The sequence below is a fragment of the Platalea leucorodia genome (genome assembly GCF_965183815.1).
Source record: "Platalea leucorodia genome assembly, chromosome: 1".
NCBI classification, from domain to species: domain Eukaryota; kingdom Metazoa; phylum Chordata; class Aves; order Pelecaniformes; family Threskiornithidae; genus Platalea; species Platalea leucorodia.
In genome coordinates, this window is record NC_138823.1 from 115,957,375 (window position 1) to 115,983,441 (window position 26,067).

Below are 26,067 nucleotides of genomic sequence, written 5' to 3' on the forward strand. Positions count from 1 at the left end.
AAGAAATTATTCCTTATTCAATGCTTGATTTCTTGGAGTCACTTTCTGGTGACAGAGCTACACTGGGTCTCAGTCATCGCAAAAATATTTCCCAGGATTGCAGGTTAAACATCTGCAACTCCTGTTGAAAGACTAAGAAGAAATTTTCACGAGAGTATGATTTTCTGAAGGGCTCCAGAATTACTTTTGTCCATAAAAAAATATCCTGATAAATGCCCTCATAGGAGCTGTCACAAAGGCATGTCCTGTCCCAGTTGGGCACACAGTAACTACAAGGTCCTCTCAATACTGTTCACAGCAATGTGTCATCTTTATGACCATTCTCCACAATAATAAAAAAGATCTCTGCCTGCCACGGATTTCTCCTTCGGTCACTAGACTGTTTGCCACAGAAGAAACATCTGTCTCTGTGGACAGGAAAGACGCCCAAGTATTTTTATTTGACATCTGCAGTTAGACGAGCAATGAAAATAAACTGTGTTCCTCCCCATGAAAGGTGTGACATTTTCAAGCTGAATGAGATTATAAACTCATTGGAAAGCTGAGCTCAGTCCTCATATACACTTCCCAAAACCAGGAGAGCAGTGTTTGAATGCAGGAGGCAATGTCCTCTGCTCTCTTATCTCCGTAAAAACAGCTGTTGCTCATGTCCTGTGTTAAGAGAAACCTACTACACGTTATAAAGAGGAATTAGCATAAAAGAAGCAAAAGTAGCACAATCCTTGTGCATGACTTACATTTATCTTGCAAGGAATCATGGGGGACTTCTCCCTGGGGACTTTCTTCCAAGTCTCCGTAGTGCAAGACCTTGTGATTAGGTGAAAGTCGACAATACCAAAATTTGTCTGTTAAAATAAATGGATTAAACAAGGTCACTCACATATCTTCATGAGCATTAACAGTGTAGGAGAAAGCTTACTCAAACGAGGCACTGCAGGGAAGGACTGTCTTTTTTTCTTTCAGAAGAAGGAATGTGTGGGGTATATGGAAAGTAGGACAGGGACTTTGCTCAGTAATTTTACTTGATTAAGTGAAGCTGGCACTAATATACCATTTTTGTATTGATTCAGTCACTGGCTTGAAAAATAAATACTAGCGAGAAACAAGTGACTTAGTTTTACATGATATTACATACCCTTATGGCCAGAAGACTAGCTAAGTAACCACTGCTTTGAGTGGCTAACTTTAATGTACCCATAAAAGCTTCATTTTTAGCACCCACTATGTGAAAATTAAGCCCTGCCAGCTGTCTTGTGTGGGACACCCAAAAACTGATACATTTGAAATATCCCATACTTTATGAAAATTATGACTCATGTCTTTTTATAGACATGGGAGAACACCCCCATATTTATGGAGGGACTGGACATAACAAACATGCAAAGATTTAAAAAGCAGACGTTAACTCCCTTGTCCTGCAGATAACTCAGTGCTTTGCATGGTCACAAATACACATGCGACCGTGCAGTCCCACTCCAGTTTGCATTTTAGCCCTTCCTAGGAGATGTATAGTTACATCTCCTGCCACCTCCTGCTTTGCAGGGTATAATTCCACCTTAGCAATATTTGTTAAAATCTGCTCCCGTAAAGAACATCAGCTTTGCAGAGCCAGGCCACCAGGCTGCAGGGGTGCAAGGGTGGTGCTTGCCAATTCCCTTTCTGAAATGGCAAGAATGAGGTTACTCTTCCTTGTCAGAGCACTTTCTATTTAATAAATAGATCACATAATGTTAAGCTGTCAAAAATACAATCTTGTTACATCCAAGCTATAAATCTCCAAATGCTCAGAGCAAGGGTAGATGTTAAAATGCCAGTGGAGAGGGCAGAGGGCTTCTCTGCCTCTCTACTTCTCTCATTGCTGGCAGCGCTGATGCTGTGCCAAGCAGCAGCCTAAGGGACAATTTAGGGGAAATGTTAGCATTGACACAGCCCCACGGTGCTGCAATCGCCGGGAGCGAATGGAGCCACAGTTCGGCTAAAATGTCAGAGGAGCTGTACAACCACCAGAGTCAGCATATGTGAGCTCGCTCGGGGTGTTAGCAAAGGAAGGACTGCTTGGCTCTTTTAGTAAAATATTGGTTTCATGGACCCAACTTCTTTCTAAAGGACACTCTCCAGTCCCTTGGCCAGCCATTTAAAATGCAATGCAATAAAACACAGAGAAAGGCAATTCAGCTTTGAACGGTGTAAGTGGGCTTCCACATGCCCATTTAAATTTCTTTGTCGTGGTAGGTAAAAATGTTTGGGGGAAAAAACCCACACACTTCAAACCACTTACTGACTGTGTAGCCCTTTCTACAGAAAGGTTTCAAAAGACCTTACAAAACCACTGGCAAAGGCTCAAAACGACAAGACAAGAGATTCTGGTTACCAACTCACAGGCATGTAAAACACTGAAAGATTTACAGTAGAGAGCCTGAGATTATGATTTTCTGATGCACACAAAAATAGCTCCTGAAATGCAAGCATCCCTGGACTGTAAGCAGTACACAGGATGTTGCACAGTACGGGGTCAAGAGGAAAACCCCACTTGCAAAGCTTTTGTAGGGATTTGAAACTAGAGCAAGCAGGAGCCCTCATTCAGTAGACTCTCATCTGAAGAGCACAAACACAATCAACTCGTTGGGCAGTCCGTGTGTCTCAGAAGGATGCATGTGAAACTTTTCTAGATTTGTACCTTTTACAGGAAACTCTACCAGGACCATTTCAAATCTGATACTTAAAAAATACACCCCGTTGAATCTGACTGTAGACCATTTGCTTACCTAAAGAAATGCCCCTACTAACTGTAGCAGGAGGCTCTCATGTCTAGCTTTAACTGCAGCCCCATTGCTTATGAGACTGTACAAAGGAATATACCTTTCTGTCTCCAAGATTACAACAATCATTTTTTCCTAATAAAAGCCAACATGGTTTCACTACTTTCTCAATAACCTGGCCAAGAAGATGATGTAACTGAGAAAAAAAAAAAGAAGAAGAATTCCTTTCAGTTTAGCACAAATGGGGCTGGGTGGTGTTAGTGAGGTTTTGAAAAAGGTCTCTTTAACCTCTTTATGGTTATAGTATTTTGGTAACCTTGTTCCTGTTTCAATCCCCTGCTCCAATAATAAAAGAGGGAAAAACCCCTCAGTGAAAATGTCTTTACTTCGTTTTTGGGAAGGGGTGGGTTTTATAGGAAGAAACCCTAGCTCTGAAGGCTTGTGGAGCTTTTACAAGCAACTCCCCATAACCCAAGGTTAATTAAAGAACTAATAGCCATAGACTGTAGCTTGAAGCATGTCCAACGCGATTCTCCTGTGGGCTCACGAATACGGCCACTGCACCACAGCTTTGCTGTCAAGAGGAAAACCCTTAAATGAAACCTACAAATGGAACTAACGAGATTCCCTCGGCTACAGCCACTGAACGACCGCGCCGGCCGGGCTGAGGAGGGCGATCAGCAGGTCAGTGATGGGAAATAACCCTTGCTTCTACAACCACCTCAGCCTTACCAGCTGGGGTGGTTTTTTTCAGCTGTACATGATGTTACAAACAGTTTATCAGACAATATCCCACTTATTTGAGATCTCAGTGCCTCGAAGGGGAACAGTTTTAAACGGGATGCATGCTATTTTACTGTAGTGCAGGTGCTGAACACAATTTTATTGGAAAAGTAGTATATAAAATAATGCTGCAGTCAAAAATTATACGAAATTGCTTCCACTGACAAAAAGGGTGAAGAAACCTTAATCACAGAGGGGAAGTGGCCAGCATTTACTTTCAGCTCTAAACTGATAAACAAACAAAAAAGGCAAAAGAAAAAGCTCTTTTCTACCATGATTAGAAAGTGATGTTTATAAAACAAAGAAAAATACTGTCCAAACTCCCCAGAGCTCTTAAACCCAAGTCGGCAGAGTTGAAGTGCAACAAGAGGCTTCAAGGAGGGGACCAGCATTTCTCCATAGACCCTGTACTCCACAGCTGGCAGATCCGTGTGTATGCGCATAGTTGGAGTGGGGCAACTGTCTGTTCAAGGAAGGAGTGGAGTTTGTTTTGGTTTTAGGTGCAGTCTTATGAATTTGCCCCAAAGCCTAAGTCCTTTCTATGAGCTACAACTCTTATTTTGTATCCGGTGTTATTACACCTGCCTCTGTAAAACGCCTCCTCAGAGCAAGCAGCTGTAGGGAGGGCAGTCGCTAACCACAGAGTCTTTAGAGATGATGCGGGCTTGTGATTTCATCGCAATTTTTGGACACTACATCATTTATGCTTTCCGGTGAGTCCTTACGTCTTTTAGCTCACTGACCACTGATGCAATCAAATTAAGGTGCTAGAGATCCTTCTTTGGGAAACAGAATTAATCATTCCAGTTTTTAACCTGAAAAGGTTTGAAACAAATTGTTCTGATTTTCAGATAATTGCTAGAGCAGCCAGTGGGTTAAATATATCTCAGCACATTGTTAAAGATTATAGATGAGGTTAAAAAAAATCCCAAATAACAAAACCAGCTACAATTTGGCTAGAAGAGTAATATTCAAAACTGTGACCAAATAGTAGGGCACAGAACATTTTGCTGATGGGCTACAGAGCACTTGGCCATTCTCATAGTGTGTTTCCAAGTGCGTTAATGGCCAATGACTCATATGCCCTTAACAACGCTATCCCAGGTAAGGAAGTGCTGTGGTTAGTACAGAAGTGCTCTACAGTTAGAATCTGGGGAGAAAATAGCTCAGATATGCACGGCCAAAAGTCTGAGAGTATACATTTTATCCCAAGATATGTTCCAGATTACTAGAGAAGACTTGTTCAAAGAAGATCTTCCTCATGGATTTAGCAACAGGAACACACTTTTAAATATATCAGTGAAAACACACATATTTGTGTAGATTTTACATATATGTACATGGACTCACCCTTTTTCTTTCATTGTGTTGTCTTTCTTTAATATAACTGTAGTGATGCATTTTCACTCTAATGGGTCTTAACTGCTTAGATGAAAGCCAGCAAGCCCTGCAAATGACTGGCGAATAACTGACCTGTGGCAATGCTGGAGGCATATTTGGTTAACCGGTTCCTCTCAGCCAGTCACTCACTCACAGAATACTATTTTTTTATGGGACTGTGGAGGGTGGGATGGAGTAGCAGTAGGCAAAGGGGCTTGGCAGAAAAAAGACAAAGTGTGCGTTCTTGTTCAGAAGCGTGAGTTACTTATCCTAGCAAGAGATGGAAAACCTGTCTTCACTTGATTTTTTGTTTTAATTTAAGCTTTCTCTTTCCAGATTACTTCCATGGTGCCTCGTGTTTTTAATTTAATGGTGTGTATCGCCAGGCCTTCCTTCCCTTCCAAAAATTACTTTCAAGAAACCTCATCTTTGGCTGCAAAATCATTTCAATAACACGCAATTTCTCTATAATCTTTATGAAGCTAAAAGGGGAATTTATTTCCAAGAGTGCACCCAGCAACATAAACTACAAATGTACTGGATGACAGCATCAGAAGTATCTATTATCCTCAATAAAATGCCTTTATCTGCTACTTAGCTCTACTGGAAATAATAACTTTTGAGGTTGTAAAGTGCTTTGCAGGCTTTTGCTTTAGTCTTCTCCCCTTTCTTTTAGGAATTAACTGAGGAAGGGGAAAGCTGAAGAGGTCTATCTGTCAGCTGATGTCCATGGTCAAGGAACAAAGAGGGGATTTGCAAAGCTTCGTGATCTACTGTTGAACAGTGACCAGAAGGGCAGGCTAGATTTTGCTGTTTCATTTCCAGCTGATTAAGAATGCTTAATAAAAACAGGAGTTAGTGCCGCAGTTCTCCTACGAAACCTTGCAAGGGAAAGGTCATATATTCTTTGAAAGTCCTAAGGATCCTGCTGGGACAACAATGATATTTCTGAATTTCGGCTACAGAGAGATCCTGCTGATATGACAGTCCTGTGCCGAAACACAAAAGGCAGAGATCTGACTACAGATACCTCACAGCTTAATCTTCAGCACCCCCCAATGAATCACCTGTTGGATTGGAGGCTTTTCAATGCCAAGTGTATATGAAAGTGTTTCACCTCTTCTCAAAAGGCCATAAGAGGCTGTAAACTCCCTGCTAATTTTCTTGTAAGTCAATTTTTTCAACTTACTCTGACTAACCATGTGTGTCCTACCACATGTTCAAACAACAGTCTTAACAGAAGTTTGCTCTGGAGCCTTTATCATGGGATAATGCCTGTTAATTATTTTTTAAATGGGCAATTTAATGCTTTCAGCTTCTCCTGTGTAGGGCATGTTCAGGTTCTTCTTGTACAATCTGTAGATTTGTGACATTTGTTCCAGGATTGTCTCAAGGGAAAAAAAGAATCACAGGAAAGGTAAAGGAAGCAGTATACATACTAAAGTAAAGCACCTACCTGATCTTACTACTCTTACAAGTAGGTTGCCACATAACAGGCAAATCGTGATGCCTCACAGCACTCCCCATTTCTATTTCAGCTCCACGTCAACCGGGATGGACCACGGCCCTTTGAGGGCCTTGGTAATGCTTCATGGCAAGTGAATTCAGTTGGAGCAGCGGGCAGGTGACGGGGCTCCTGAACCCCCAGGTAGCACAGGGCACATGTACGTGGAGGTGGGTTGGGGGAGAGGAGATGGGGAGGTGGGGTAAGGCTAACAGAAGACATACTCAGGAATCTGGGACTTGTACTATTTTTATCAGGATGTTCAGAGGAATTGTCTGAAAGCTTGACTGTCCCGATGTTTACTATCACTAGCTAAACCTCTGGTCCTCCATTCACTCTCCTTCATCTCCTAGTTCTTGACATCATGACAGCCGTGGTCTTACAGCTTGCTCTGCTTGGGGTACAGCAGACCCTGAAGGATAAAGGCTGATTTCAAGAGAGCTACTTCTGCTTTGTTCCAGCTGCCACTGTTTGTTATTTGGACTGTGCCAGGCACTGTACATAGCTAAAAAAGGAGCCCAATTGAATGGCTTATACGCCAAACATGCTTGTGTTTACAAACCATACTTTGCTTCTTCATTAGATCGCACAGTGTTAGATCTTACTGGCTTTAGTCCTGGTGGCCTCATGCATCATCATCTTCTGTAATGGTCGTGTCTTCTCCCTCTCTCCCTCCCAGGGGGATAATTTACACTTCTGTTTCAGGGAATACAGGGAGTCTCACATAAAGCACACACAAGTCTTAAAGGCATGCAAAAGCATGCCCTTCTAAATGGGCTTGTGTCTGACAAAACCCAATTTCAGAGAAGATTAAATTCTTTGAGGCAAGGTTGCGTGTTTTATTTGCTTCCAAAGAATCGTGAACTTTTTTGGCCCTATATAAATATGACATCAAAGCAATTAATCTGGTGGCCTATACAATTCACTCCAAGGCACGATACAGAGCAACCTTCTCAACTGCGGACCAGAAGATTACGTTGATTTTTTTTTTTAAAATTTTATTTTTTAACTTCAACTCCACTCACATAAGTTGAACCAGTTTATACCCGCTAAGGCTTTTGATCCTATAAATCATGAACTAATAACAGTTTAAGATAAAATAAACAGTCTATCTTCCTCTTGGAGATCTGCCAAAAGAAGAACATTTGCCACAAACCCTACTCCGTCCCTAGAATTTCAGTCATTGGGATTAAGGCTCTGAGAGGAATAAAATAAACAACCCTCACTACTGATAGCCAAACCAAACTATGCGTTACTTTAGGGACTTTCACTCTGTGAAATGTGAATATGCTGCTGAAGGGAAAACACATATCATGCCTCCCTATGAAATCCGTATAGAAAGTCACAGTGCAATATTAATGCTCTTTCCATAAACTCTGTGCAGTGTGCTTCATAGGTGTTTGTAGGCTTGACAGAGAGGATATAAAGCTGCATCACATTTTTCTGCAACTCAACCCTTTCATAAAGGCTTTGAAATTTTCCAAAATAATCTCCCTACCTTAAGGAAAATTGCCTCGTTTCTAAGGAAGGAGGCATTGCAGGGATACTTCTCTCTGTGAAGAAAGCAGTTTTCCCCAATTGATCTGAATGTCTCAAATATTGATCTTTGTCAGTACTTACTCTTAGCTTTTGTAACTTTCGAACTTGTATTGTATTTACAGTGGAAAACAAATGGCAATCTGAATCCTCACAAAATGAGGGTTTTAAAGTGAAATTTTTGGATACAACTTCTAATTAATCTGCTGAATTTACACTATGTCCCCGTTATTTTGTCCGGAGAAAGAAGTATGCCTCTCTGAGGGGAAAAGAACCATAGAGAGTTTGACTGTATAAAATGAGCTGTAAATCTAGCACTGAGCAATGACTCATAGGATTGGGAAAATAATCTTCTCATGTCAATCAAGTATTCATCTGAAGGTACACAAATTACTGATCTAAGTGCTTTTTAAAAGCATATTTAAACACCATATTTAATGTATATGGTAATACAAGACAAAAACCAAGGACAGGCAGTACTAGAGGAAGGGGTACAGAATGAGCTCATTGCATATATAAAGGTGGTCCAAGCCTGAGACATTCAAACTCTGGCTACACCAAGTTTCATGTGGTATTCCTTCAGAGGCAGAGATTTTGTTTTGAGATGAACAAGAAGCCTGGATATCGAGGCAGAAATCAAAATACTCAGTTCAGAGTGCAAGACTGCTGCTTGAGATTTTTGTCAAATGCTGGACTTGTTCCAGATGATCTGTGTGACGAAGCCAAAATCAGTTCCAGGGAAACACAGGAAATCCTACAACAACTGTAACTAGGAGATGCTTTCAGATGTCCCCTGGTAAAAGCAGTCAAGACAGCACTACAACCAAGGATCTTGCCAGTAAAAGTAGTATTCATCCTCTCCACTTTTAGACAAAAGTGACAATAAAAAGCCCGACTAGGCAGTCTGAGCTGTACCTTGCCGACGCCGACTGTTGAGTTTCCTAAAGCAGGTGCCCTCCACAAGCCGATTGAGACGTTGCTGCTTGATCAGTTCTAAGATCTCGGGCTGAATCTTCTCCTTTAGTTCCCTTGGGAAGAAAGAAAGTAGGCACTTGTCATATTCAATCAAAGACCATCCTCCTTCCTCTGAGACACAGTCTCACAAGATGTTTCTGCAAGGAGTTTGAAGGGGACAACAATCACAGGCAGGCCCAGGTCAGAATCTAGTCCGCTCCAGAAAAAACAACATTTTTGTATAACAAAGAATGGGAGTCAGGTTATCTCTGTTGTAGACATCTCCCTGCTACGATATCAGTGTATGACTCAAGCAAGTCACTTATTTGTTTCTTACGTTACTCATCTAAAAATAACGCTTGCTATAATGCATCAACAAGGTTTTTCTGCGGCAAATAATGCTCTTTCATCCTAAGAGCACTGTGAAGCTTATTTGAGGGTCTGTCACCTTTTGTTGCACAATCTTCTGCTGGTATACTTTACTAGCACTATTATTTAGGATAACACAAGCAGGCTAAAACACGTTTTGAAACAACAATAAAAAACAGCGAGCAGTGCCAATGAGCTAAAATAATAACCAGCGCTATATGCTTGTTCTTAATTCCGTGTCATTCAATTGGTTCATTATTATCAGAATTTAATTAATTATTATCAGAATTTTGTGGAAGACTAACCCATGACTAGAGATTGCTCAAGGATCAACCTCTACCTTTGCCCAGGAGTGCAGAAACGCACAGTGCATTTAGAAATAATATTATGTCCTTCAGAAATTACATTTTCTACATCCTACTTTGATAAGAGTTCAGCATGTCAAGAACTAGGCAGAAAGCGTATGCACATAATATTTAAAGTTTTATTTCATATACCATTGCATGGATTCACAGATGTCTGAATTCATTAAGATTCATTAAGAATACATAAAAGACAGGTTTAAACATCAACTCAACAGCAAGCCTAGTAAGATTAAAAAATAACTGAATGTGTAGAGGATTTATAAAATATGAAGTGTGTCAGAACCATAATTTTCCATTGCTGTGGAAATCAGGTAATACCAAAAATCATTCTGTCTGGCAGTATGTTCCAGCAATCGTCATCAAAAGGAAGCAAAGCTGTGGTATCCCATAGAGACAATAAAAATGTCTCTCTTCTTGAAAACTTAGGGAGCCCAGTCTCTGCTGATTTCCACATTCATTTGGATCCTATACCTTTGATCAGCCAGACCCTCACTGAAACCACTGGAAGTCCTCTGCTAGAAAGATCAGGCCTGTCAACAAAAATGCCATATTTCCCCCAGGTACTAACAAAATGGTTGGAGTTCTTGATGCATAACCCCACTGCATATTTACAAGCTGTGAAAATCCAGCTGGTCAAAAATCAAGGAAGCATTGTAACTATAGAAACAGGCCACCTTTTGGAAATGTATTATTAGTCCTTTAGGATAATTTTCAAGCACTGTTGTTTTCTCATTGGGAATTAAGATATGAATATGCTGAATGGTTAAATACTGTGATTAAAAGAATTTTGTGCTTGAATAAACGTCTTGCCTTTACTGAGCTGATGAGCTCCCCCATTCCTCAGGTAAGAGCTGGAAGCAGGGGCTGAAGAGAACAATGTTAAAACACAGTGTGGATTACTCAGCAGTCCAGGCTGCAGACTACATCTCCAGCTGCACTGATTTCAAACATTCAAGACTGGTATGAACATCAGTTTGATATTTAGGTAGTTCAATTGCAAAATTGGATAGTTATTGTTAAACAGGTGTTAAAAATATCATAACATCATACTTGTAAGACACTACTGAAAAAAACAAAAGTGAATGGGTCACCCAGCACATTAACATCTGACTGTTTGCTCATAGTATTCCCTCTTCCATCCTCTAAAGCCCCATCTTCCCTTTACAAACCAGAGGAAGAGAAGGATTCTTAACCAATCCAAAAATAAACAGGTAATCCTCTCTGAAGTACTTCACTGTCTAAGGCAGACTTTCCATCAGAGGAAGGGAGGTAGGAAAGAAAGGACACCTTCCACCTCTTTGCCGATGTGCTGGAGTCCCTCTACACACGTGCATGTGTTCGCTCTCACAACCATGAAGCTCAGAGGTAGAACTGTCTTCTGTTTTGCAGTCCCCATACTTGAACACACAAAGGTTGTGGAGACAACTCATTACTCCACGGAGAAAGTCTTCAGTGACTTTGGACTTTAGTGACACCCCATAAGTCCATCCATCTCTTGCCACGGTCACCTGCACTTACTGTCCTCAGCAGCTCAAGCCAACACATGGTTACTCTGACTTGTATGGTTTTCAGCTATTTTTCAGATACCATGACTCCAGATACATTTTTGCAAGGTGATCTTGCCACTTAGTGCTCCTCACTGTCAAGGCTTCCGTTCTACCACTTCAAGGTGACAGAAATGGGGCAGAACAAGCAAACAACAGCAGCGAAGAGAGAACAAACTCAGAAAGTCTAAGAAGACAGCAGCTTTAAAAATTGCTATTAGTTTCCTACTGTGTTCCTGTCACATAAGAATGCAAAAGTTAGTGGGCTGGTAAGACAGAAGGGTTGAGGGAACCACACAGTAGTATGTATGATCACCAATATATATGATCATTAATTTTCTGATCTCACTGGTCTCGGCACTATAGGCAATACTGACATCAGTTACTTGATTTTAAAAGAAGAGACCTGAATTGTCGGCAAATCTGAAAATCATTAGAAATTATTCTTAAGTTATTCAAAAGACACTAGTTCTTCTTCAGGACCAGTTATATCTGTCCCCAGCTTTTACCTTTCCAGCTTATAGTTAAGACTCTTTCTTGTTAGCTGTTTTCCTTCCAGGATGGGGAATATTACAGACATTTAAATCATTACAACATAACAGAAGAGTAATCCCAGAACAGCTTTCATGTGTTTTGTCCTTTTATCTTTCTGGCTTGTAGCTATGCCCTCTGCTAATCACTTCACACATTCAGAGTGGGCATTAGTGACTCCTTCTAACATTGCAGAGAAATGTGTAAGATAAAAAGCCGAAAAGCATCCACATCCTTCCCTCTATTTTCCTGTATGTTGCTGATTTGCACACAGATGTTACTTAGCAATGGCTCCCTAGCTGACATTAACTCTCCTTTAACCAGCAAGCCTCCACTTGGATGTCAGATCTTTATCCAGTATTAACCCATCTCTGTTGCCATTTAATGTGTCAAGGAGACCTCTGGTCCTCTACAGGCCCACAGGATTCCCAGACACCTTCTTCCACAGCCATTCAAAATGAACCGGTGATACTTCATCATTTCATTGTGGAATGGCAGTTTGGATCATCAATAATGATCCCAGAATCTTGAATTAATTCTGTTCTGAAGGACTTCTTTATTTTCCCTAATCAAAAGTAGAAATTGAAAAAACTTCATCTCATGTGATACAACGATGCTCATATAAAAGAGAAAACTAACGCTTGCGAAACAAAGTTGTAGTTACAAGGAACTAAGGCAACACTTTCCAGCTTACATTCAAATTCAACTTAAGTGAAGCTTCTCTCATCCAGCAGCTTGAAAACTTAAAACTTCAGTGCTTCATATAATGAACAGCAGAAGGAAGACTTCTATCATGTTCAAGCCAGGAAAAAGCATCGTCTGACTGCTATATTCTCACGCAGAATTAAACAAGGTCTGCCGACTTTGCATTCACCATTGTGCGCAATCTCTTTTAGCATATCTGCAAGGCTTTAAAATATACAGCACAGCCACGATTGCTCTCTTCACTCACAGTCCCTTTCCCTACAATGAGGCTGTGATTCTGTACTTCTATCAATTGTGCCATCTATGCAATTTGAGAGAGTTCAGTACAGGGAATCAAATCAAAGGGGAAAATGAAAGAACCGTTTCTTTTCACAGTCAAGAATAAGTGATCATGGATGCAATCAAAATGCAAATGCATAGAGTTAAATCTCTGCAAATGCAGTTGTGATTGCTTAAACATCTTATCGATTTACTTAGCCTTTATAGCCTTTAGGCTTAGCCTTTGTCCTGAATCTGAAATGAGTCTCTGGTAACACTTCAGTTGCTTTTAACTATTTGTGTTGGCTGTTTCACCCATTCCATGATGCGGAAGGAGACTCTGCACTGTGGCAACAACTAGCCAGAGGGATACTGGAAATAACGACCTTGCTGAGGGCCCTGGCAAGTTTCACGAGGCTAGGCGATGGTGCAAGAGAATATTAATAGTTGACCTGTATCATACTTAAACAGTTGACTCATAGGGAATGCAGGGAAAACAAGAAGCTTTGGTGACAAGCTTAGCAGTACTGAGTGGCTTTGAACCACTAAACGTTGCAGGGGATTGACAGGGGATTTCTGAGCAGTGTAATGATGCAAAACTGACTGGAACCATTTGTAGCTTTTTAATTGATGCATTAATATGAGTGACATCAGTTCTAATTGGGTATTAGGTCCTATCTTCTAATACACTGAAAACATAAAAGAAGCATTCCCCCTTTGATCCATGTTGGTATGATTAAAATTTCTACTTAGCTTATGTTTCCGCTGTTGCCCTGCTGCCCCCAGCGGAATGTGTCCCCAGAGCTTGTACTTAGATATCTGTATCCTTTAGAAACAAATCAAAATAAACATCCTCCTTCTGAATCCTGATATGCTCTGGTCCAAACCCTTCTCTATACCTTTGCCTTGAAAAGGAGATTTGGAAAATCACAAGCCATTCCACTTGAAACGTGGTCTGGATTTCAAGACATTTCAGCTCATGCTTCTGGAGTCCTCACCATTTCTCTGTTGATCTCAAAAAGTTCCTGCTATTCTCAGCCCATCATTTGTGCACCATGGAGTCTGCATCTGTCCTGTGCCATCACTTCAGCCACAAGCCCAGACTTGGTCCAGAGCCAAGTACAGCCTCCATTTTTCATATAACAGAACAAAGGGTATTCTGAGAAATGGGAAGGAGCTATGGTGATGGTATTAGCATTTGATACTTCACAGTAAACAACAAGGAAGTGAGAATCCCACTGGCTAGCTGCCAGAATGTTATCACTTACAAATAAGTAACTGCTTGTCATTAACACCAAAGATAATGCCATAAACAAAGACAGTCATACACAACACCACTCTTTTGTGGAGCCAGTGTGTACTGGCTCCTCTTCTTCTGAGCTTCTCCCTGTCTCACTCAGAGAAGTGACATTTGGAATTTTTAAAGGCCCTTGGACAGAAGACAAAGTTGTGGTGTTTGTTTTGTTTTGTTTGTTTGTTTGTTTTAAAGCCACTACCAGCACCAAACCTGGGCTCACAATCGTGCAAAGCTAGGAAATGTCAAAGCATTGTTTCATACAAATAAGCCATGTGAGACCCCATAGGGATTTGCTGAATCTGGTTTAACTGAACTCAAAGAAAAAGTTATGATTCCCAGCAGAAGAAAAGATAATGCACTTCAAGCGGATGCCGCACTACTGCTTTTGAGCATGGCTCCCTCGACAGCTTTCCTCCTTGGGTTCCCCCAGAAGAGCTCACAAATGTCATTCACATTTGTTAATCCTTTCATGCAAAAATGAGTAGGGAGAGAAGACAGTACTTACAGAATCGGACGAGACTGGAAGTCTTCCTGGTTCATTCTTTCAGACTGGCGTATTTTCAGTATTTCTGTGTAACTGAGATTCTGAAGTTTGCTCTTGAACTGATCCAGAGAGCTAGGCTTGGTAGTGAGCGCTCTCATTATCTGTTCTTTCACTACCTGCATTACCTGCGATTGACAAGGAAAGGAAAAGAAAACCTGTGTTAACACTTGCTGCATTTTTGTTTCACACCTTATTCTGGGTCACAGTAAGGTTTCTAGGTATAGAAGATGATTAGTACTATGTGGTCTCAAGACAATTTCTCAATAGCACAACCAGAAAATAAGCCAACTTCTGACAGGGCATCACAACTTATAGCAAAAGCTCATCTGCTCTGTAACAAGGAAAATTTTTTGCGGGGGGAGGTGGTGAGGAGGGTGTCATTTATTGCTTGACTGTCTCCCTAGACAGCTAAATTACAATTGCTGGTTACAGGATTTTAAGTCCCACTCTGTCTGTGGTTTGTGTGCCCACAGCAGGAGTAGCACGGCTCTTCTGCATTCTGAGCTGAGCTGATGCTCTCGTCATGTCAGGGACAGACACCCATAAAAGACCAGACTCGTAACAGCGGAACAAAGCTGTGAAGTCCTAAGGAGCAGACTGAGAGTGCAGATGCACATCCTGACTTATGTCAGCTCAACCCAGGCAAAGTGCGCAAGCTGCAGGGCCCCGTCTAACTGCCCACAAGAGAGACTGCAGAGAGTTTTTCAGGTCTCACAGCTCTCCTGCTCGGTCTTAGAGCTGCTCCCCTGACCAGAAGGCAGGAGCACAAAGCTGCTAACTGTGGCCCGTTGCTTCCCTTATTCCTTATGCCCAGAGGCGATGGGCACACACTGAAACACAGGAGGTTCCCTCCGAACATCAGGAAACACTTTTTCACTCTGAGGGTGACCGAGCACTGGCACAGGTTGCCCAGGGAGGCTGTGGATTCTCCATCCTTGGAGATACTCAACAGCCATCTGGACACGGTCCTGGGCAACTGGCTCCAGGTGGCCCTGCTTAAGCAGGGAGGTTGGACAGGATGACCTCCAGAGGCCCATTCCAACCTCAGCCACTCTGTGATTCTGCAAGAGCCTTACGCTGCAGGCACGTTATGGCCACACACAGCAAGGAAAGAGAACTTGCTAAAAGAGACCATTAATCAGGGGAGACAGAGAGAGATCAATTTGCCAATGATATTACAGGATTGCTTTTGAAGCAATGCCATAAACAATGCAAACCAAAAAACGAGAATGAAGGATGCCTGGGCAACAGCCATCTATCTGCATATTAATTATTTTATCAAGAGAAAACTGCTGAGACACAGTTAACTAAGGGGAATTGCTTGGCTCTAGTTCAAATAAATACATATCACAGATTACTGTCTGCCTCTCTGCAATCCTAGACTCATTTCCTTGGTGCTGGTGCAAATCACACACTTTTATTTATCTGATGCTGTGCTTAAGTTGGCTGAAAAAAACAATTTACCAGACTTAGAAAGGCCCATCCCACCCAAATCCAACAGCTAAAAAACAGCAGGAAATGGTAACACCCCCCTGGTATCAAAGCGGGTGTGACAGAAATTAACAGCTACAAAAACAGAGGGCAAAAGCTTTTTCTGCACTGTTAATTTTCTTTTACTCTTTCATCTTCACCACGTATCTTAAAACAGAAGCTCAGCCCCTCAGAGGTTCCCTACTCATTGTGGAAATTTCTGTTTTCACATGAATATTTCATTGCTTCACATGTGTTGCCTCAGTCTTCTAACTCATTGCCTGCATTACGTTTTCTATTTTTGCTTCCTGAGATGTAACTTCTTTCTCAGATGTGATCTAAGCACTCATTTTAGCTGTGTCCAGCAGGTTAAACTAAGCAATTAAAGAGCTGAAGATAATCTCCTTCCTTACTACAGGGACTACATCCCTCCCAGAGATCTACTTCAAAAAGAGCAAGATGCTTCTCCCAAAGGTCTTGGCTCAGGTGGGCAGCAAACGCCTTTGCCGCATTTCCACCCCCTGGATGAGGCAGCCTGCCTACGCTTACTTGGCTGGGGCCTTGCTTTGAACACATCCTTGCAGTTAAGATCGTACTCTTGGTGAATCTTGCAAACCTGGCCCAGCAAAGCTGAGCTCTGCTCCATCCACTCCTACAAATCTAATAAGGACATTGCTATGTATTTGAGGAAGTCTCCTAAAACTTAGTTTGATGGTAAAAAGCAACATTGAATTCTGTAGTCTACACCTGCATACTCCTCATTGCATATACAGAAGTATTTGTTTTTAGATGGTGGCCATGTGCCGCTAAATCCCTCTGAAGAGTTACTTAGCTGGTCTGCCAGTGGGAATCAGCTACCTCCCTATCTGAAAGACAAACTCCCGACTGCCATCCGACTGCTTAGAGGGATTAATGCCTCCTTGACTGCATTCAGGGTGTGCTCACTAGACCACACCGGTCCAAGTAAGAAACGTGCTGTCACACCTTGGAAACGACAAACTGGAAGGCCAAACAACCATAACACCTGAACGTTAATGGATCGTGCCCAACGAGGTGAGTGGCATACTCCTACTGATTTCACTAGGTCTTGGTTTAATACCTAAAAGGGCTTAGGAAATGTAATGAAGGAAACGTCCTCAAAGGTATAGTGGGGAAAAATGAAGCAGACAATCACAGCGACAAGTTGCATGTTTAAAAATATCTTCTGTCTTCCTCTTTCTGCCTTCTTAACAATGACTACATATTGCTGGTAATTAATTTTAATTTATATTTTATATATTTATATATTATTAATCAGGATTATTATTAACTACCAGGAACGGAGAAGAGGGGAGAGACTAGAAACTAACCTTGCCCATTGAAAATGTATTCAGCTATTGGTACCTCCTAACACTATTGTCCGGGCTTCCAGCGAACTGGGCTTAACTTTTCACCCTCACAGAGAACATGACATTCAGCTGCTGGCTTCACTCCTGCTTTCTCAGGTCCACTGAGAAGTTGTGCTAGACTACTTCGTTACACATGGTTTTACAGCCAGCCTGCAGTATTGTGCAAAAGAATGTAAGCCCCATCGCCACTCATGGGATCAAATCCCCTGGCCATTAGAAAGCAACAAATTACTGCGATTTCACACAGACAGGCATAGTATAACTGCTAAACTAACCATACTACACTGCTGTATTAACTATCACTACCATATCACCTTGATTTTTCAGCACTAAACCAGATTTGCAAGCAAATATAGTCCTGCAATTGCTTATGCACACATACAGTTCCAGTTTCGTGCATTCATTCAAATATCTGTACAAATCTGGTTTTTTGGTGCTTACATATAGATTTAATTTCCTAAATTCAGGCACTCACACTGGGGAAACTGCCTCCGAGTAGTTTTTCCCGTAAAATAAATGGATAAACAAATAAATAAATGCTGTATTTTAGGGAGTTGCATGTATGTGGATCTTCTTTTCAGTCTGATCTCGGAACCATCCATATGAAGCAGCGCTCATTCTTGGCTAAACAGTGCAAAGGAGGTTCAAGTTCAGTAGACTTAGGGCGCTGTCATTTATGCTTAGTTGCAAAATCCTGTATAAACCCTTGTCTCCCTTCTCTGGTACTCACTGTTGTGGTTAACATGCAAACAATGCAAATTCCTCTTCTTTGCTATGATCTGGAAAGTTATTCATAGGGTACCATCAAAAAGCTCCTTGGTTTAGAGGCTCCCCTTGCTCCCGAGACAGAAGGCAGGAAGCGTATGCCCCAGGCCCAGCACATAAGGGGGTGATCACTTGCCTTGTAATGTTTATAGCCAACACTATTTAACTCGCTGGCCAAAATGTCAAAGCTGCTGATTGTGTTGAGTCTCCTGAGCATTTGGGAATCACTGCCAAGAACTTCTAATCTGTTCAGTTTCCAAAGCGGAGTTGCCAGCCCTTGATTACTGCTGTCTGAGAGACAGCATCAACCCTTCCTCCCCATGTGTCTGACCTTACAATGAAATTCTCTGCTCAACGTGATTGTACAGTAAACGCTGTAGACAGTTGTTTTAATTACATTATGCTTTGCTACTCTTAGTGAGAAATGAGTGTTTCAGAGGGCACATTTGCTTTAAAACGTATCTTTTTTATCAGATGACCTCTTGTATGGTAAGAGAATTCCAAATTCTTCATTACAACTAAGACAGGTAAATTCACTGAAGACATAAAGAGAAAGACAGTAGGAAAAAGAAGAATACTTTTTTTTTTTTATTTAATCACATAGGACCTTATTCCCTGTATTTTGTATCCATCTAATGTGTCTCATATTTCTACGGTCAGTATCACCATAACATTAAATTATGTATTTTTCATTAAGCTGTTTTAGTCTAGCTTTGTGTTTAGCTTATTTGACCTCATCTCTGTCATATCACATTCTGAATACTTTGCCTTTCTAACATTTACTCCCTCTTTTATTCTTCCTTCTCTCTCTTGCCATGACAAGTTTTGCCTAGGCAAATAAAGTCTCTTCCTTTCAGGATGGAGCAGAGGTCTGAACACTTGGGCTCTACAACAAGGGGACAAAATAAAAAGAGAGAAGTTGCCAATGTCAGAAACAGAAGTTTATCAGGGCCAAACTCTACAGCAGCCTCCCCACTGACCACATTTCAGCAGCTTGTTAGCAACTATGGGAAGCACAAACCTCTCTACTCTACTTACTCCATACCAATGCAAAGTTTGTCCTTGGCACTGACTGGAGAAGACAGGCTGCCATCTCAGACACCTACCACTGCATGCAAGCTTCTGGGAATTTAAGTCTGAGCTTTCCACTCACCAGACACAGTCTTTCTACGAACTCACAGCATCAATCTTCTCAGAAACCTCCCCCAGAACAGCCTGAAGGGCTGGACGTTCACAGCAACCCATCTGTGGAGCACCAGGCAGGAGCTGAACCCTTCTCATAATTTCCCCCAGTATAAGTGTTTCTCTTGAATAAGCATGCCCTTTCACATGTAATGACCTTCTCACAGCAGCAAGAACACATCCAGAGACCTTCATAGAAGCCACTAAGTTGTACCTCTAGTATCTTGGGGCACACATTACACTGATTGCTGCTTGGTGACTAACTCAGGGGGTTGTGTGTGTCAGTATGTTATGCTGACTGATGGCCATTAATCACGACAGTCCACCTTTCTTCTGCACAGACAAGACTTAGGTATAAATCCTGAGCCCACGTTACAGTGATGTGCTTTGTTCAGTGCTTTCCTAATTTGGCTTAAAATTAGCGAGTACTGCAAGGCATGATTCCCCTACCTCATTGCAGCATATGATAAAAGAGCAGCCACTGGACTGCGCTATATCCAGAGACCCCTCTCTACAACCAAACTTGAAGCATCTGAGATGTGAGAAATTTTAAGGCTTCATTCACTAGCTTTTCCACATGACCATTCAAAAATCAACAAGCCAACAAATAGAAAACTGGAAGAAAGACGTCTCTTTGCAAATTGCTTGTCAAGAATTCAATACCTAGTATCCTTCCTATCTAAATGTTCCCAAAAAGAAGCAGCTTGGTTTATACAGGGTAAAAAATGAAGGAGAAAACATCATTTGGTGATTGAGATCCAGCTTGATCATTTCAGTCACAAAGGGATTTCCTTCAGTTAAATCCAGAGAGCAGGCAAAAATAAGGTTGTAGAATGAAATAGCCAAATCATTCTTAACGAACAGTGCTTACTGACAAAGGAGGCCATAAAGAAAATCTAACTCTGAAGGGAAAGGAAATTACTTCAGTTTACAAGCAACCTGTCAACTCCTTTAATGAAAACTTTACATGTTTAACGTGTGCACCAGGTAATTCAAGACAATCTTTTAGACTGTTCCAAAGGATAAATTGTCTTAACTAGATCAATGGTTATCTTTTCAGAGTACTCGGAAGAGTCATCCTGAGAAACTTCAAGGTCCTTGGAAGATAATTTAATGCCGTTTCCCTCCCTGCCCCCATCTCCACATATTGCAGTCTGGGAATTCACTAGTCTCTCGGTCACAGCCTGTACCAAGCTTCCACTCCACATTACTTTAGAATATTAATCCAAACACGCCATCCTACACAAGCAAATTTAAACTCAGTGCTGGCACAATCTAACCATTGACAAGAGACTCCAAAATTCCAGACCATTTAATCTATTACAGTCTGTGTACTCTGGAATTACAAAAAACCCTCAGTTTTCAATCTTCTTAACTATTCCAGAACACAAGGACAGTTGCTGTAGCCAGCGATAAATAGGCAACTCTAAGCTGTCTGGATGTACATAGCCACAGCAATAATTAAGTTGATTCATTTTCAGAAAGCGGCTGTCAGAGGATTTAGCAGGTATAAGCTCTGATACATTTTATCTCTTCATTTTCTGCAGAATTTAAAACCCATTGTGAAAAAAGTTGGTGTTGCTGGGGTTTTGGCTTTCCTTTTTTCTTTCTTCCTTTTTTTCAAAACTCTTGCTTGTGATTATATTTTTCTAGTATGAACCAAGATATCTTTCAGTCTGCAGAGAAGAGATTGAAACAATGCAATGGTTTTGATCAAGCTGAGCAGTCTGTTTCCATGTGGTATCAGTATCAAGATCATTATCCAGTTCAGCAGGAACCATTTTGCAGGAATACCTAGCATGAACAAATGAGCACACCTAGCAGATGTGCCGACGGAGCTGAGAGGTAGGAGATGTGACAGCAGTTCCATACAAGGTGTTTAAAAGGTCTGTAGCAGGTATCTGAAAACTTAATGCTGTATAATAGATCTCTTCCATGTGAAACCTTGTTCAGAGCCTCAGGACCCAAATAAATTGCCTGCCCTCTGGCGAGGAAAAGAGGGAAGAGAACCTGAAGGAGCCTAACCCTGCACTGGATCCTGAGATCCAGAAGGTCAAGCGGCGAAGAAAGAAAAGGCTGGAGATGAAGCAAGGCCCATGATTGTTTTACATTTCAGAGAATTTCTTGATTTTTTCAGCTTTTTATGTTCCCTTGACTATCGAATCACAGGTGTGGGAAACCAGACTGAAATCACACAGTTCTTGGGAACTGATGGGCTGAGACTGTTGTTAATCCAAGACTATGAGAGAGGGGATAGAGGATTCATCATTCTTGTAAGAAGGGAGAAGTAACAGCCCCAGGGCCATGAGCACAAGACTGGTGAGCACTATGAAACAAGGTATGAAAGGGAGGCTGAGAAAAAGCAAGGAAGAGGTCTGAGGAGTGACTGCATCTGAAAGAGCCGATGTAAAAAAGTTCAGTTCCCTGCAAAAGATTCCTGGCTCATCCTGCTATTGGATGCGAACATTTTGTAAATTGTGTTCAGTGGAAATGGACCACTAATTGCTGCACTCTGTTATATTACATCCCTGGGCTACTCCACCTCTGCAGGAAGAGCCTGTGGCCACAGCTTGACTTGGCACTTGCCAAAGAAACTCCCAGAATTCTGTCAGCTGCACTGACTGTTTCTCCCTTGGATACATAGATCCTGATGGAGAACCACTGGATACCAAGGAGGCCTCCAGTTCTTTTTTAACATTACTATTTATTTGCTCAATTAAAACCAGGAACAGTGGTGGAGGCTTTGGCTGGGAGCAAAAAGCAGCTTGAACTTGATTGAGAAAAAGACAAAAGGCTACCAAAAAATTCCACTGAAGGGTAATATGGCTAAAGGGATGGGCAAGAAGATGATTCTGACAACGAATGTTAACAGACTGGAGCGGACAAAGGAAAAAGGCAGGCAGCTAGTAGGAAGGATGTTATAAATATGGAAAAGTGGTCAGAGCAAGAACAGAGGTTCCAGCGGGGTGTATCAGCATGTGGAAGAAGGCATCTGTTTGATGGCTTGTAATAAAATAAATGAAGGGGTGGAAAAGTTTGAAGGAAAAAAAGAGGCTCTGGCTCTGATAGATGTTCTATTTCGATAGAAAATGAAGGCTGAAGGAAAAACAGAAATGAGACTTTGTTAGAAGATCAGTTAAAAGGAAATAGGAAAAGGGGGGAAATTATATATTTATAAAATTATGGCTTGGGAAGCAGCTGACGGAAGGGAAACTTTCCTTAAGGGCTGGCCTGAGCAAGCTGAGGGTAAAATTGATAGTAATAGAAAGGGAAGTGAACAGCAGTCCTTTACAAACTTGAAATGCATGTGGATTTGGAATCACCATCAAAATACACGTAAACACTGCCCGTAACATCTTCAAATATTTTGGCAGAAGACAATGTGAAAGCAGTCCACTGGCTTCTTGCAGGGCTAAAACCAGATGCTACCCTCAAATCCAAGGGTTCCGTTCAAAACAATGCTAATCTAAACACACAAGTCAAATACCACTTATTTGGGTTATATTGGGCTAAACCAGGAATGACTGATAGACAGGAAACCTCTTCCCCACATTTAATATTTGCAGAATACTACTTGCATCAGAAATAAGGAATACATTTCTTTCCTGTTTGTGCGTTGTGCCTTGAGGTAAGCGAAGCAAGAAATAAGTGCCGTGTGACAAAGCGTTTCTGCCCCAGTAAAATGATGTGCGAAGTTAATATGACAGTTTTTGTAAACTTCCTTGTTAGTTAATTGAAGTCTTAGGTCAGCCAATATTACATTATTTCCCCCAATGTCTGACAACCTCCTTTGGCAAAGTAAAATATGCAAAAAATCATTTGTGGGTGGCATTTAATCCAGGGCTTTTCACAGACAAAATGTACTGATCTTCTCAAACAAAATGTTAAGTGAGGGGAGGGGGAAAAATGAGGAGATATTTGTATCCTTAGTCATATACCAATGTAATAATTAAGATGTGAAATAACACGCTTGTGAATTCTAAAGGAAAATAATACGAGAGTTATCCATGTTTAGGAACATACATTTGGGTGCTGCTTCCCTTAAAATAAACAATTACATTAAATGGCATACACTAAATGAAAATTAACTGTAATATATTGGCAAACAGCTGGTTCTACAGAAGGAAAGCAAGGATAAGATTCTAAGAGGTACTGTTTCCCATAGGAAAGTGTAAAAATCAAGAACTCAAGTTCTGGGTATTAATGATGAATAAAAAAGACTCTTTGAATGAGCAGAAAAACAGGAAAAGCAGAGGAGCGAATTTTTAAAAAATGGGGAACAGAATGGGCTGGAAACATTGCTCAGTACATCTGATAAATGGATAAAAACGTAAGAACAATGCTTTGCATTACAGCTTTACAGCTTCCTATCTCCTTTAGCTCAGATAAAAACAAAATAAAGGTGTGACCAGCTGCATTTCTTGAAAGATCTCCAGGGTCCTTTACCAGTGCAAACTACTGTGCTGAGGTCCGCCCTGTCTGAGGTATGAACAGCCACATGGAACTGCACGTGGTCCAAGCCTGCCCCTGTCTCTGCTTGCGTTGTCCCTTTCCTTGTCTCCAGTAAACTCCAGGGACTCTCCAGGTTCGTGTCTTTTTAACACGAAGAGAAATGGAGATCCCTGGTCATTCAGGTGAACCACAAGCACAGCAGCTAGCACAAAGCACCAGGCAATGTGGGGACAGCTTCTCTACCTCTCCGCCTCATGCCTCTCCTCTTTGCTAACCTTCTTCTCCCAAACCAAACAGACCTTGAAAATCCATCCGCTGTGTCTATAATGAACTCCACTTCTTTTGACTAGCAAATTCTGCAGCTCTATCATCTACTTATTTCCTTAATTGTGATAGGCATATTAATAAGAGAGGTGTGTGGCCCCTGAGATTAGACATAGGGAATGCCTTGCAGGGGTTGGTTAGCTGCCCAGGATCGTGGGCTGTCAGTAAGGTATTGCTCTGCTTAGACACAAAGAAGGTTGTAGGCAAAAATGGATAGTAAAAGTGGGCTCAGGGAGTTTCAGACCCACATGCTATTCTCAATGACAGCTGTTTTTACTTTGATAAAGAACTTCACCTGCTCAGGAAACAGACTTTTCATCCTGAGTAATTGTTTTGATGTTTACTTTTTCCCTAGTAAGGAACAGAAGTTGAAATACTGAAAGCTTCTATGCAATAAAATTGTTTAGGAATTAGCTGATTTAGACATTCTTACAGTACCCCAAAGATGTGACATTTTTGTTCAGCAATCTGAGAAACGAAACACTTAAATTTTTCCCAGGTACATTATTCACAGAAAAGGAGATTTGCCTATGAAAAATGTTCATCTTGATTAAACTCTGTATAAGCAAAAGCTACAGAGCTTGCTCTAATTTTGCCCAGCTTTGCTAATACTTATGTGTTTCTCCAGCAAATCCAAAAGGTGGCCCACCACTCAAATGGTAAGCACCCAAATAAGAAATTTCGAAGTACCACCTCACATTTTATGTTACTCACATGAACAAAGGAAAAGAAAATGGTAAGTAGAAGTTGGAAGCTTCAGCTTTTGTTTTTCTGGACTTTAGTTAAATGGCATTCACCATTTCAATGATACCGCTTGTTTGGGGTTTTTTTGTTTTTGGTTTTTTTTTCCCCCTCACATTCCATTTTATTAAAAAAGCAAAACTTCCAAAGTTTCTGCCTAACAAAACTGACCAGAAAGACTGAAAATGTGTTTTTGCATTCAGTTCTCCGAACTGGAGAACTAGATGACGCACTCAGGTTTTCCTGATGAATGTGGAAGCCAATTGTTCAATACATTGGTGTTGGACTATTTAATTCAATCCAGTTATTTGCACGTCCTTCCACTTACGGTAAATGATAGGACTGAACATCTAGGAACCATGCAAAAAGGCAGTTGTGCAGATGTGCTATTCCTCTGAATGAACCTATGTGTTATTATGCACCATAACTTACAACGAGTAAGCTGTAATAATTTTTAGGTAAACCCTTGTTTTCACATTCATGTCACTGAAGAAAAGCAGTGAGCTGAAAAACATGTCTACAGAACACCAACTTTTTAGCACATCTCATATTAACAACCGTTTCAAGTGATAGTTGTATTGATATCAGAGAGTCCAGTCAGTGCCACAAGAATAAAAATAGTTGCATGAATTAACTGAATGATTCACAAAAATACACGAAGCAATGAAAACATTAAATCCATCGTGACTTCTTAGATGCTAGCTATAAAAATTATTCTGTAAATCTAGAGCTCACAAATTACTGACTTGACAGATCGTAATAAGTGCTGTCAGGACTATTAAAAACCAAGATCTGCTTGGAACTGCCAAACACACACAAAATGTCTATGTCCAAGAAAAAGAAAAAGGAAAAAAATGTTTTCATTGCCATTTTAAAATGTTCTGAAATTACTGCAGAATACCTTTGAAAATTCTGAATTTGTGCAATCTAGTCCAATGAGATCTTTGCCTCAGGTAGTTATATCATTATTGTGCTGGTCAAATAAATCACAACAATGCATATTATTTTTCCCCCTGAGTTGTGGTACATAACCAAGCATATAAGGAATTCAACTAGACTATTCTTGGAAGAAGAAAGAGCACAGATGACATGTTTTGCCATGCCTCATTCTAAAAACTGCAGTGGAATGGTTTATGGCTTCAGAGACCTATATTTTTGATTGCTGCAAAGGAGCAATCTTTTCTCCTTCAGATCAAAGGGAAGCTTTTTTGGGATC

The 26,067-nt window shown here is 41.0% G+C and overlaps 1 protein-coding gene across 3 annotated transcripts in view; it reads right to left on the reverse strand.

Annotated features, from left to right (window-relative positions):
- The window catches only part of ELMO1 (engulfment and cell motility 1), a 310,449-nt gene that overhangs the window by 14,403 nt on the left and 269,979 nt on the right, over positions 1-26,067 (reverse strand). For all 3 annotated transcript variants that reach the window (XM_082337795.1, XM_082337794.1, XM_082337796.1), the window contains 3 exons: positions 14,491-14,654; positions 8,878-8,990; positions 738-845 (listed from right to left, as the gene is read on the reverse strand). In XM_082337795.1, the coding sequence (XP_082193921.1) occupies positions 738-845; positions 8,878-8,990; positions 14,491-14,654 (385 nt within the window). The remainder of the gene's footprint in view (positions 1-737; positions 846-8,877; positions 8,991-14,490; positions 14,655-26,067) is intronic.